Source organism: Vicugna pacos, chromosome 9 (assembly GCF_048564905.1).
Source record: "Vicugna pacos chromosome 9, VicPac4, whole genome shotgun sequence".
NCBI classification, from domain to species: domain Eukaryota; kingdom Metazoa; phylum Chordata; class Mammalia; order Artiodactyla; family Camelidae; genus Vicugna; species Vicugna pacos.
This window is the reverse complement of record NC_132995.1, coordinates 10,065,883-10,078,775: the sequence shown is the minus strand read 5'-3', so window position 1 is coordinate 10,078,775 and position 12,893 is coordinate 10,065,883. Positions and strand designations below refer to the sequence as shown.

The 12,893-nt window shown below is 47.2% G+C and overlaps 1 protein-coding gene across 1 annotated transcript; it reads right to left on the bottom strand.

Annotated features, from left to right (window-relative positions):
- Positions 1-7,022: 7,022 nt before the first annotated feature.
- On the bottom strand, positions 7,023-11,229 carry LYPD3 (LY6/PLAUR domain containing 3). Its single transcript, XM_031681847.2, has 5 exons — positions 11,044-11,229; positions 10,325-10,456; positions 9,378-9,548; positions 8,880-9,041; positions 7,023-8,058 (listed from the first exon to the last, which is right to left on the bottom strand). The coding sequence occupies exons 1-5, from the start codon at positions 11,129-11,131 to the stop codon at positions 7,568-7,570; spliced, it is 1,044 nt and encodes a 347-aa protein (XP_031537707.2). The 5' UTR covers positions 11,132-11,229; the 3' UTR covers positions 7,023-7,567.
- Positions 11,230-12,893: the final 1,664 nt, after the last annotated feature.

Genomic DNA, 12,893 nt, shown 5'->3' with positions numbered 1-12,893 from the left:
AATTGAAGTACCGTCAGTTACAATGCTGTGTCAATTTCTGGTGTGCAGCACAATGTCCCAGTGATGCATATACATACATATATTCGTTGAACCCACTAGTTTTAACATGTACATAAGCATGTTTTTTTCCAACACCACCAACCTATTAACTCAATGCGGATACTACCTGACATTATCTACTTGGAGATGGTGTCGGATTCCACAGGTTATGGGCTCAGTCCTGCAAGATTGCCTCCGCCCCCCACATTCAGATGCCAATTGCCAAATCCAAGTTGTTCAAGTTGTGTTTCTGACTGACAGGCTGTAGCTTAGAGGTCCCCATGACCCTGTCCTTGGTGTTGAGGAACATATCTGCTAGAGGAACTCAAAGAACTCAGAGAAACTTTTTACTTACTGGATTACTGGCTTATTACAAAAAATGTAACTCAGAAACAGCCAGATGAAGGAGATGCACTGGGAAAAGGGCACAGAGCTTCCATGCCCTCTCCAGGTGTGCCACTCTCCCAGAACCTCCACATGTTCACCAACCGGAAGCTCTCTGAACCCCATCTTTTTGGTTTTTTATGGAGGCTTTGTTACATAAGCATGATTGGTTAAATCATTGGCTATTGGTGACTGGTTTCAACTTCCAGTCTCTCTCCTCTCCAGGGAGATGGGGATGGGGGTGGGACTGAAAGTCCCAATCCTCTAATCACATGGTAGGTTCTCCTGGCAACCAGCCCCCATCCTTAAATGCTTTCCAAAAGTCACCTCATAAACATAAGCCTAGGTGTGGCTGAAAGAGGTTTGTCATGAATATCAAGACACCTTTATCACTCTAATTACTTAGGAATTTCCAAGGGTTTTAAGAGCTCCATGCCAGAAACCAGGATGAAGACGTTTCTTAAATCACAACATCACAGCATCTATTATTGATTCTTGCCTGAATCCGGTATCATTCTAAAGGTTGCCAAATGATGATCTGATTCCATGACTCCTTATACAACCATTCATTCATTTTTGACTGTAAGAATACTCTTGCCTCTTTCTTTTTAATTTATTTTACTTATTTATTTAATGTCAGTATATAGTCAAGGATTCTTGTTTATTCTGTGGGTTATAATCTTTTACTATCCTTATTTAATCTAAGGCTCAACTTGTCCCAGATTTGGTCATGGAAAGCCTCCTGAAGATGTCTTTTTGTGTCCTTCTGACACACCCCCATCATTCTTTGAGTACTTCCTTACTTTCTAGATCACCTCTTTTTACAGACGGAGAAACTGAGAGAGAGCAGTTGGATAACTTGCCTAAGTTACCCTGATGGTGGCTGGCAGGACCAAGATTTGAATGCAGGCAGTGTGTTTCCAGAATCCAAGCTCTTAACCATTGATCATATTGCCTCATTACAGGGGCAAGAACCATGACTTCTTGTTCATAGCCATATCCCCACCACTCAGCATGATGCCTGACCCATGATTAAGTGTTCAATACAAATGTGCTGAACAAATTAATAAATGAATGAATGAATGAATGAATGGTCTGTCATATCTCTCAGGTCCTAACTTCCCTCCTTTCCAACCTTAAATTCCACTCTTAATCATTATAATTACTCTTTTGCATACACTCCCAAGTTTCTGGCTTTGTCCTATTCAAAAGACAATTTCCCAATATCCAACTTTTTACCCACTCAATGCTTCTACCAAAGTGATGTAAGTGACCAATGCTGGTGTCAACTGAAAAATAATGTAGGAGCCTGCAAGTAAGAAAAAGAATTTATTTGGGGTCTTAAGAATTGCAATTTGGGAGACACAGATTCAGGGAACTCTGAAAGAGTGTTCCAAGGAAGAGAAAAAGTCGGATGTTCATAAAGACATAAAGACAAAAAGCCACGAAGTTGTTAAAAGTTGCCTGGTGAGAATAGTGACTGACTCTAACAAAAGTAAGAAAATATCTGTCCTTAAGGCATTACAAGTTGTTTGAGCATAGGAGTCCAATAAGTAGATAGAGTGTCACGAGTTATTTTAGGGTAGTGTTGGATAAGTATCTTGAGTTTCTGGCCAGTAATCTGGTCAAAAGATCAGATTCCATCCAGGCTGAGGCTTGCATAAGTCACACTTCCTTAATGGCCTCTTGGCTCCATTTTAGAGAGCTCTCTTAGCAATACCAACTCCATTTTGATTTTCCTTTCACACTGGAGAAAAATCACACAACCCTGCTGAAAAGACTGACTTTAAATTTGTGATCTATAACCTCCAGTAAGCCCTTAATTCTGCCTAGAAATCAGCCTAGACTTTCATGGTCCATTTACTTGCCAACTCTACTTCATACCTTCTCAACTCTCCACAAAGTTCCTCCCATTATCCCCTTGGATACCATACAAGTGAAAAATTACTCAAAATTATCAGTCTTATGGGAAAGGCATCTTAAAACCACAATTAGATACCACAACATACTTACCAGAATGGATAAAACTTAAAAGACCTAGTGACATATGTTGACAATAACGTGGAGCAACAGGAACTCTTATTTACTAGTAGGACCGTGAAATAGGATGACCAACTTCAGAAAGTGTCTGCTAGATTCTTATTAAATAAAGTATACTTCAATCCTTTGACATGGCAGTTCCACTCAGTATTTACACAAGAGAAACGAAAGCTTAGCTTCATGAAAAACAAGTATACAAGAACACTCGTAGCAGCTTCATTCATAATAGCCCCAAATTGGAAACAGGTGTCCATCAATAGACGAATGAATAAACAGTGACATACCACATTCCGTTGAGTGAAAGAAGCCTTACACAAATGAATGTATACAGGTGGGGGAGGGTATAGCTCAGTGGTGGAGAATGTGCTTAGCATGCACAAGGTCCTAGGTTCAATCCCCAGTACCTCCATGAAAAATAAATAAATAAATAATAAATAAATAAATAAATAAATACCTCTCTCCAAAAACCCCCAATTTAAAAAAAATATGAAATTATAAAAAATGCTCAAAAAAGGAAAAAAATTTTTAAAAATGAATGTATACAGTGTATTCCCATTTATACAAAGTTCTAAATCTTTAGATATTGAGCACTTGCAACATGGCTAGTGCATGGGGGGTGGTTACAGCTTAGCAGTACAGCACATGCTTAGCATGCAGGAAGTCCTAGGTTCAAACCCCAGGATCTCCATTAAAAAAATAATAATAATATAATAAAAGGAAAGAAACATGGCTGGTGCAAATTGAAATGTAATACAATCATAAAATACATGTGGGATTCCAAAGACTTCATACAACTCCCCCAAAATATCTCATTAATAATGCTTTCATATTGACTATATATTTAAATGATAATATTTGCATTAAAATATATTATTAAAATGAATTGCTTCTTCTCATTTTACTTTCTTTAATGTGGATACTAGAAAATTTTAAATTACATATGTAATTTAATTTGTCTTATAATATACTTCTGCTGGGCCACTTAGAAATAAAGTAAAAGAGGGACAACATGTAACAAGCCCACTCAGGGATTATCTGATTCTCTGGGGTAATAGGAATATGTCTTAGTATTTATTATTGATTAGGGACCAAACTCTATAAAGCTTAGATATTAACTTTGCAAATAATACAATGGATTGATAAGTTGCAAATGACTTTTGTCTGGCAAAGATGCAAATAATTTCTGAGGGAATAATTTCTGCCCAGTAAACAATAAAGCCCCAGAAATTAAGGTTTTATCACCCTGTAAGACAAGAATTAGGTTTTGAATCTCACTTTTCAATCTTATTTCAGCATTCTTTCTTCCCTTGACTAAGTATGCTTCCATCTTGCCTATATGTTTTTGAATCAACTGTCCCATCTTGCTGATTCCCTCTATTCTGAGCACTTACTACATGGCAGGCTCTGAACTTGACTTACTTTATCAAGTTCAAGTCTCACAAGAGTCCTAAAGGTTGGAACTATTATTATCCCCATGTAAGAGATGAGGAAACTGAGGTTTAGAGAGAATTTCCTAGCTCACTTATAGTGAAACAGGGTACAGAGTAGTAACAGAGCTGGAATTTAAACTTGGGTTGTCTGACACGAGTCTGGCCTCTGAACCTCTATTTTACACTGTGTCTTTCTTATGAAGGAAACTGTGTCCCCCTCAGTAAAGATATGTTGAAGTCCCAACCCCCAAGACCTGTGAATGGGGCCTTATTTGACAATAAGGTCTTTGCAGATTTAATCAAGTCAAGATGACTAATATCTAATACGACCTTATAAGAAGAGAGAAATTTGGACACAGACAGGGAGAATGCCACATGAAGAAGGAGGCGGAGATTGGAGCAAGGCACCTACAAGCCAAGGAACACCTGGGGCACCAGAAGCTGGAAGAGTCAAGGCAAGATCCTTCCCTATAGGCTTTGAAGGGAGTATGGCCCTACCAACACCTTGATTTTGAACTTCTGGCCTCCTGAACTGTGAGACACTAAATACCTGTTGTCTTAAGCCACCCAGTTTGTGGTACTTTACCATGGCAGCCCTAGGAAAATAAGTCTCTGAAATGGACCACACAGGGTGGCTACATAGTGTGCAGGTGAGTGAGGTACCATCAGCAATAGGGGACCCATACCTGGAGGGCATCTTTTCTCTGTCCCTCATCTGTGTTTGCAAAATGCCCTGCCCCAACTCATAGGGCACCGTATCATATGTGTCTGGGTCTCCCCAACCACAGTGGGGACTTCCGGAGGTGAAAGCTTTATGGGCTATGATAGTTATACTAAACTAATAGTAAACTGATCGCAATGCTAAAGATTACTGCCTGGTGGGAAACAGTCGATTATTTCCTTCTGGATATTGACCAGTTCAACATCCACTTATAAATTTATTTCAGCATTCCTGATCGCTGATATGCATGTGTTCTTGGAGTTCTCCTTTGAACTGGCTGTAACATTTTATAGGTTCCCTCATTCATGAATGAGCTAAATAAAATCTCTGACATATGTTCATCTTGTATCTGTGTAAGAGCTATGATTTTACTTTTTAAAAAATAGTATACTTCAACACCTGCTCCAGCTCTGAGACTGTACATCGTCAGCCACGCAGGCCTGAGCAGGAGGCAGGGGTTCAGGACAGACTGGGGAGAGGCGAGAGAAGCCTTCATGCCAGAAGTCCTAGGGGAAATCCAAGAGTCTTTCCCTCAACCTTGGAATTTCTTCTAAAGATCAGAAAAAGCCCCCACGGAGTAGAGGTGATAAATTTCCAGCCTCAACACCCTCAGAAGCCCAGGAGTCCTTTTACATCACCAAGATGGTAAAAAAAAAATAGGCTCAGAGTTACCTGAAATCATGTGACATGCTGGTTATTAGGTCCAGCTTGTCAAAGCAAAAACTGCACGGGACAACATTAAACAGGCAAGAAGCCTTCGTTCAAGGGCATTGCAATAGGAGACAGGGGCCACAACTCAGTCTGAACTCAACTCAGCTCAAACAAAAGGCAGCTGGGTTTTTAAGAACTGGGGTAGAGGGTGGGGGTCATAGGTCATTTGTGGTTGCTAATTGTCTTCACCCAAAGGAAAAGGAATCATTCTTGTATTTTGAGGACAAGAGGTAGCTTCACAACTTGGAGAAAGGCATCCACCAAAATCAGGCTTCTAAGGAGACTGGGAGATAGAAGAGCTATTGCCTTTGATATTTATATTTCAGAGAGATGGTTCCCAGGTTCGTGTGAAAGACATTTCCTGGGTTGTAAAACTGGTGAGAGGCTTTCAAAGAGATTTATATACATCTCAAAAGGGCAGAGAAAGAATGTACAATGGTAAGTTTTCTAAAGAAGTAAATGCGCCAAGAAACAGGAGGTCGGGGCCACTGTGCTTAGACCATCCAGATTCTGGAAGGGCTGAGGTGAGAGGGAAGTCAGTGGTTCAGAGGCAGGAACAAGTCCATCTAAAGTTTAGTTAAGCTGAGGGAAAAGTTACAGCCCCTTGGTCATGCTCTATACAGCTGGTCTGCTTGGGTTCAAATTCAGACTCCACTGCTTATTAGCTTGGTGACCTGGGGCAAGTTACTCAACCTCTCTGGGCCTGGTTTCCTCATCTTATAAAATGCAAATGATTAATACTTAATTCATAAGATGGTGGTGTAGATTAAATGTGTTACTCCAAGTACAGCACGTAAACCAGTACCTGGCACATAATAAATATATCACTTGCTGTGGGTTAAGTTACTTGACCATCCCGAGCCTGGGTTTCTCCAATCATCCCATCCGAGAATTCATATGTAAAATTAAATGAAATAATGGCTGCAAATAACCTTAGCACAAGCTTGGCACCTGGTAAGGCTCTTAAATGACTAACATTCCCGGAACTATAGTTACTATTACTGATATTTGTATTGTTTGTTGTTCAGGCTCTTATTCCGTATTTTGTTACTATAATCACTATTTACTATTATTTTATTTTATTGTTACCTCACACTACCCCCTATTATTAATAGTAATATTGGCAATGTTATTATTATTATTTCACTATTCCCCACATCTGGTCCCCTCCCTCAAGCAGTCTCTAAGGCTGCCAGGGCCTCTCCTTCCTAAGCCAGGCTTTTCCTCCCTGGGCCTCTATGCCTTCATCTGATTGGAGGAGAGGCGGGTGGGGCTCAGGCCCAAAGTCTCCAACAGGAAGCAAAGACTGACAGCAGCACCTTACATCCCTCTGGACAGGTGGGACGCTGGGTCAGAGCCACTGAATGAGTCCTAAGAAACCAGACAGGTGGCAAGGTGGGCGGGGCCTGGGGAGGTGTACAAACCTGTGAAACAAAGCTCCCCTCTGCTCCCAAGCATGGCTAAAAGCCCTATTCACCCCTCCATGCTGCTCAATGGTCTCATCCGGTCTCTCCTTCACCAGTGGGATCGTCCATAAGTGTGGCTCATCCTCAGGAGACAAAGGAGTTGGAAGCCAACATCCCCCAGGGCTGTGACTCAGGATCTCAGCTTCTTTATCTGCTAAAGGTCTTGACTTTCCCATCCTAGCCCAGTTTCAGGTTAGTGTAAGCAATGAGGTAAAAATGACTTCTTTCAAACACTATACAAAGTAAACGTTTATTGAAGCCTTTATGTGCCAGACATTGACCGCACAGAGGCCTAAGGTACAGTCCCTGCCCTTGAGGAGCTCACAGTCTAGAAAAGAAGACTCCAAAACGATTCCCACAAAGATGGAGGGGCAGAGGGGAGAGCCTTCAGAGGACGGAGCCATTTTGTCAGCCCGCCTCTCCTATTCCAGGTTGGCTGTGAAAAAGCGAATAGGAAGCTTAGCATCGTCTCTCCTACCTTCCCTGGGACAACTGACTTCCCTCTGTCCTAGGCACCGAGAGGAGACCAAGGAAAGACAGAGATGAGGGGGATGCAATTGATGCCCTCAAAAAGCTAGGACACCCTGGCAGGATGTATACAATGGTGACTTTATTTCCCGAAGCCGCAAACCAGTGCAGCAGAAGCTGGGGACAGGGGCGGAGGGGGGGAGACTGGGAGAACAGGGGCTGGGCCAGCCCAGTCCAGTGGTGAGAGAGGGAGTAATGGGAAGAGAGGGGACCCAGGGCCGAGGAAGTAAGACAAGAGGTGGAGAGGCTCAGAGTAGGATGCCAGCAGCCGCAGCCAACAGAAGAGCAACCCACCCCGCCGACGGAGCTGCAGAGCCTTTATTATGGGCCTCATCTTTTATAGGGTACTGCCCCATATTCCTACGGTCCTGGTGGCCACCGGCACCTCCAGCCACTGGCACCTCTTCCCGGGAAGTCTCAGGTTTGACCTCTGGTGGAGAAGTCTGGCTGGTAGGGGCTGGGGTGGGTTTGGTAGTGGTGGTAGAGGTAGAGGTGGTTGGGGCTGGGGTAGAGGCAGTGACGGAGGTGGTTGGGGCCGCAGTGGTGGACCGAGGAGGGGGCAGCAGGACAAGGGGCGGGAATCGAGGAGAGAAGTAGGTCCTGTTGCGGAGGTCCGAGTTACAGCGGGACCCCTGGCAGCAGGAGCCGCTGAGCATGAACCCCGGGCCTGTCACCGAATCCCGGGTGCAGAACTCATCCTGGACGCAGCCCCGGACAGGCAAGGATACAGTCACATTAGCTGCAGGAGGGAGACACCGGTAGGTCCGTGATTGGAGGGAGGGTACAGCCAGAATGAAACTTAGGGGCAAGACAAGAGCAAGAACCCCCAAAACAGAGGACTGAAGGGCTCTTCATCCATTAATCCAAAAGTTACAGTTCAGGCCCCACTTTGAAAAACACCGTCTCACTGTCTTTGGTGCATGGTGGACCACATTTCCCACAGTACTTTGAGAGGAAAAAATGTGTAGGCTGAACTACAAGTCCCACAATGCCTTGGAAGAAAAGTTTGGACTGGGATACTCTTCTCCAAAGAGCATTGCCCCACTCCTCCCCAATTCCCGCCAAAATTCAGTCAGAGTCAGAACTACATCTCCCATAATACACCTGGCAGAGGATGGCATTCGAAGACCATCTCCCATGGTTCCCTGAGGCTGAGGACAGGAGGCTAAACGGCGTTTCACCTAATACTCTGGGACATGTGGCGACCCTAACCCCTTCGGTTTTAAGGAATCAGAAATAGATTCCCCACGATACTGGGCAGAAGCTTGGAGGCTTAAATACGTTTCCCATTGTACGTCCTCCCAATTCTGCACTGGGCAGGCCTCCATGGAAATTTATTTCTCCCAAAACTCTAGGACAAAAGCATTCCTATTTCCGCGCTGTTTTGGGGAGAGGGCTGCATTTCTCACTGTGCTCTAGGACAAGCCAAGAACGTAGGCCTACAGTTCCCAGAATGCACCAGAGTTGGGGGAACTCTGGGTAAAGAGCTATCTGCCGCCCATGAGGCCTCAAAAAGGCTACCACAACCCTTGCAGACCCAGCGCTCCAGAGCTCGCTCACCTGCAGTCAATGTGACGTTGCCGTCGAAACAGCCCTTGTAGCCGTGGTCGCTGGCGTTGTAGCAGCTCACAACAGGTGGCGCCGTACCCTGGCACGCCTCGCGGCTCAGCCCCACGCAGCTGTAGCACTCGACGCCGTTGGGCTCGTAGGCACTCTCATTGCCTGCGAGGGGAGCGAGGAGGAAGGAGGAGGTCGAGGGGGTTCAGGAGGCACAGCTCTACTCGGCGTCCCTGTAGCCGACGGCTCTGCCCCTCGACATACAATCAGCTCAGCCCCTGGCCCCGCCCTGTACAGTGGCCCCGCCCATTGATCATAGCCCCGCCCCTAGCATCTCCGTACGTCAATAAAGTCCCGCCCCCTGTCTCGAGGCCCCGCCTCCTATCCGCGCGGCGTGCTCCCCTTCCAGCTTGTGACCGCCCCTAGCCGCCCAGCCCCGATGTGGCTCCGCCTCTGGGCCTATGGCTCCGCCTCTGGGCCTATGGCCCCGCGTCCACCGACCTGCAGGGTTGAGCGCTCTCGAGGTGAGGTTGAGCTTGGCGTTGCAGCGGTCCTGGGAGCACTGCTGCAGCTGGATGAAGGCCAGAAGCCCATGAAGGTCCAGTCCGCGGTCATTCTTGCCGGGCAGTCCCGAACCGCAGCCCCGCACTGCCACCGAGAATTGCCCGTGGACTGTAGAGAGGGGAGAAGGCGGGGTCAGAGGGCCGGGGCCTCCGGGCGGGGCCTCGAATAGACCAGCACGAGAGGATAGACCCGCAAGGGTAGCAGGGCTGGGGCCTCAGAAAAAGCCGATCAGAGGGGACATCCTACAGACCGAGGGGCGGAACCTCAAAGAGCGGAGTGCGAGGTGAGAGGCAGGAAGAAACACGGGACACAATCGACGCGGGACGGCCAAGAGTGGAGTTAGGACGGGGCACGACCATAGAGGGGCAGAACCGCAGAAAGCAACATCAGAAGAGACTGAGACTGACAAAAAAGGCACGGGATCAGAGACAGATGCGGACTCCTAGGGGCTGTGGCCTCAGACAGGGGCGGGTCAGAGGGGCGGGGCCTCAGCCTAGGGACCCTAGGAGAAGACCCCTCTAGGGATCTCCAATACCAAAGACCCCATTGGATATGGGAAGCTGGATTGATGAGGAGAGGATTCTGGCAGGGACAGAAGAGGGCAGGGAGATCTCAATGGTGCAGGGAAAATGGATAGGGTGTGCCCTTGAAGGAAACGAGGTCCCAGATCTGGGTACTCCCAGTTCACCCACCTGTTCGCAACTCTCCTCACCGCTTTAAGCCCTAATAGTGTGTTGAAGGGCTCAGTCCAGGCTGAAAGGAAGGAATCAGGCTGCATTGTGTGGGGTGTGGCCAAATTCAGAGGGAGGAACGGTACTATAAGGAGGCGGGGCGCGGATGGAAGAGCGTGAAGGGTTATGAAGAGACCCCGAGAGCCCACTCACTAGTCTCCACCGCCCCTACGGCCTCGGTGCATACGTCCACGCCCGGCGGGCACTTCACGGTCTTGGTCTTCTGCGGAGAGCATCCGTCATCTGCTTTCTGCACGCAACTGTAACACTCCAGGGCCTGCACTCCTGAGGGTGCAGGGACCGGTAGAACTGAGCGATCCTTACTGAAGCCTCTTCCCCCAAAGGAGAAGTAGTCCTTCCCACTCCCTCTGTCTCTGTACAATCCTATTGCACACCCTTTTCCAGGGCAGGGGTAAGAAAAACCTCCCCACAAATCTGAGGCCATGGGATACATTGTGTCCCTTTCCTTCAAATCCCCTCTGTCTACAGTGGAAGCATCTTTTCCAGAGCTTCCTATGTCCAAGGTGGAGGAACCCCTGCCATGAATGAAGGGGCTCCTTCCAACAGTGTTCCACTCAGGATGGGAGAATTTTACCCACAGTCAGATCGGCTCAGTGAGTGATCCCCTCCCATAGCGCTCAGGATGGAAGAAATTTTCCCACAGTACCCCGGGGCAGGAATTCTTCCCACAGCCCCCCCCCCCCACCAGAGAAGCTGATCTTTCCCACAGCCGGTCTGCTCAGGGTGAAAGAACTTTTCCCACAGCCCCCTCTGCTCAGGATTGGAGATCCTTCTCACAGCCCTGTCTGCAGGGGGTGGGGGAACTCTCCTCCCTAGAGCTCCCACTCAAACTCTCCCGGCAGCAGACTCACCTTCTCGAAGCAGCAGTGGCAGCAGCAGCAGCAGCCAGCCTGTAGTCCAGATCACTGCCTGGGTGCCTGCTTTCCTGGTGGGGCCCATGGTTCCGACCTGCTCTCTCGGCTTCCCCCCCTAGGTGTGCCGCCTCCCAACCCTGGCCCTCTTACCTGAGCCCAAGATGAGTAACCTCCCCGCAGGCAACCCTGGCCTTGCCCAACAAGGCCAAATCAGCGTCCGCTGTGGGGTGCGACACCCGCCCCTGGGTGCGTCACCCACAGCTGCCAAGGAGGGAAAGGGCGGGATTCAAGGTTCCCTGGCAGTTCCCAGGAGAAAGTCTGTGTGTCTGGGGGGGAGAGGGGGGAGTACTGAGGCTCACAGAGAGGGTCTACTCCATACCTAGCATTCAGTAAATACTGAATGGGTGCCTGCAGCATGCCAGCTTTGAGCTGAGTGATGCTGGAGACTAAGACAGAACCAGCGCTTGTCCTCACATAGCTCACAGTCTGATGGGGGAGACAGATATTAATCAAATAATCATACAGATTGTTATTTATGAGGACAATGAAGGAAGAAGTGAAGGGAGCTACAGGGTGGTGTGGAGTCTAGAAGTGGGGGCTGGTGGGTGAAGCTTCCCTAAGGGTATAAATGGAGTTGCCTTAGGGTCTCAAAGACTTGAAGGTTTAGTCCTTGAGGCTGGTGGGGAATGGGAGGGGCAGATCCCATTAGCAAGCAGAGGGAGCAGCCTGTGCAAAGACCTCTGTGGAAAGTAGCATGGACCATTCAAAATACAGAAAAGAGCAGTATGCCTGGAGCTCAGAAGGTGAGAAGAAAGAGGTGGAAAATGAGGCAGAAGAGCCAGGCAGGGGTGAGATCATTCGGGGCATCACAGGCCCTGAGGAGAGATTTAAATTAATTCTGAGAAAGACGGAGAATGTTTCAGGGGGTCTAAATAATCTGGGGGATACAATCAGATTTGCTTTTTAGTCTATAAGTCTGGCAAGTGATGCAAAAACTGGTCAAGAGATGAAAAGGAAAGAGGGAAGAGTGGTTTCCTAATCCCATGGAATTACATGGCCATGAAGACAGACCAACTACTGGTCTGGGCAGCAACGTGAGTCTCGTAATTCTATGTTGAGTTCGGGAGACCTTAAACAAATAAAAGATAGCATGTGACTCCATTCCTATGTCTAGAACAGACAAAACTAATCAGTGGTGAGAGAAATCAGAACAGTGGTTACTTTGGGGAGGGCACTGCCCCGGAGCGAAAGTAAGGAGACCCCACTATCTTTATCTCGGTGATAGTTACATGTGTGTACAAATATGTGACGAATCACCAAGCTGTATGGGGTCTACTTATGCACTTCACTGACTGTGAACTATTCTTACAAAAAGAAATGGTGGGTGGGGTGTAGTATAGCTCAGTGGTAGTGCTTGTGCTGAGCATGCACAAGGTCCTGGGTTCAATCCCCAGTACCTCCATTAAAATATATAAATAATAAATAAATAAACCTAATTACCTCCCCCGTACTTCCCCAAAAAAGAAAAAAGAAGTGGGGGGAATACCACTGTAGCCTCTATTTAAAAAAAAACAAAACTGTAGAAGGAGAGAGAGAAGACCAGGAGACCAGGGAGGGAGCTGAGCAATCTCCCAGGTAAGAAAGAAAGCAGCAGCCCCTGGCAGCTGGGAGTTGCCTGGAACTCACAGTGAGGCCTGGGCCCTCTGTTACATCCCAGCATCAACAGAACACTAACAACAGACAGGACCACCCAGTGACCTGGATGGAGAGAGACACACAATCAGGACCATTGCCTGAGCACAGAAAGAAAGAAACAAACAAGAACACTGTGTGAACCACGAAATAAC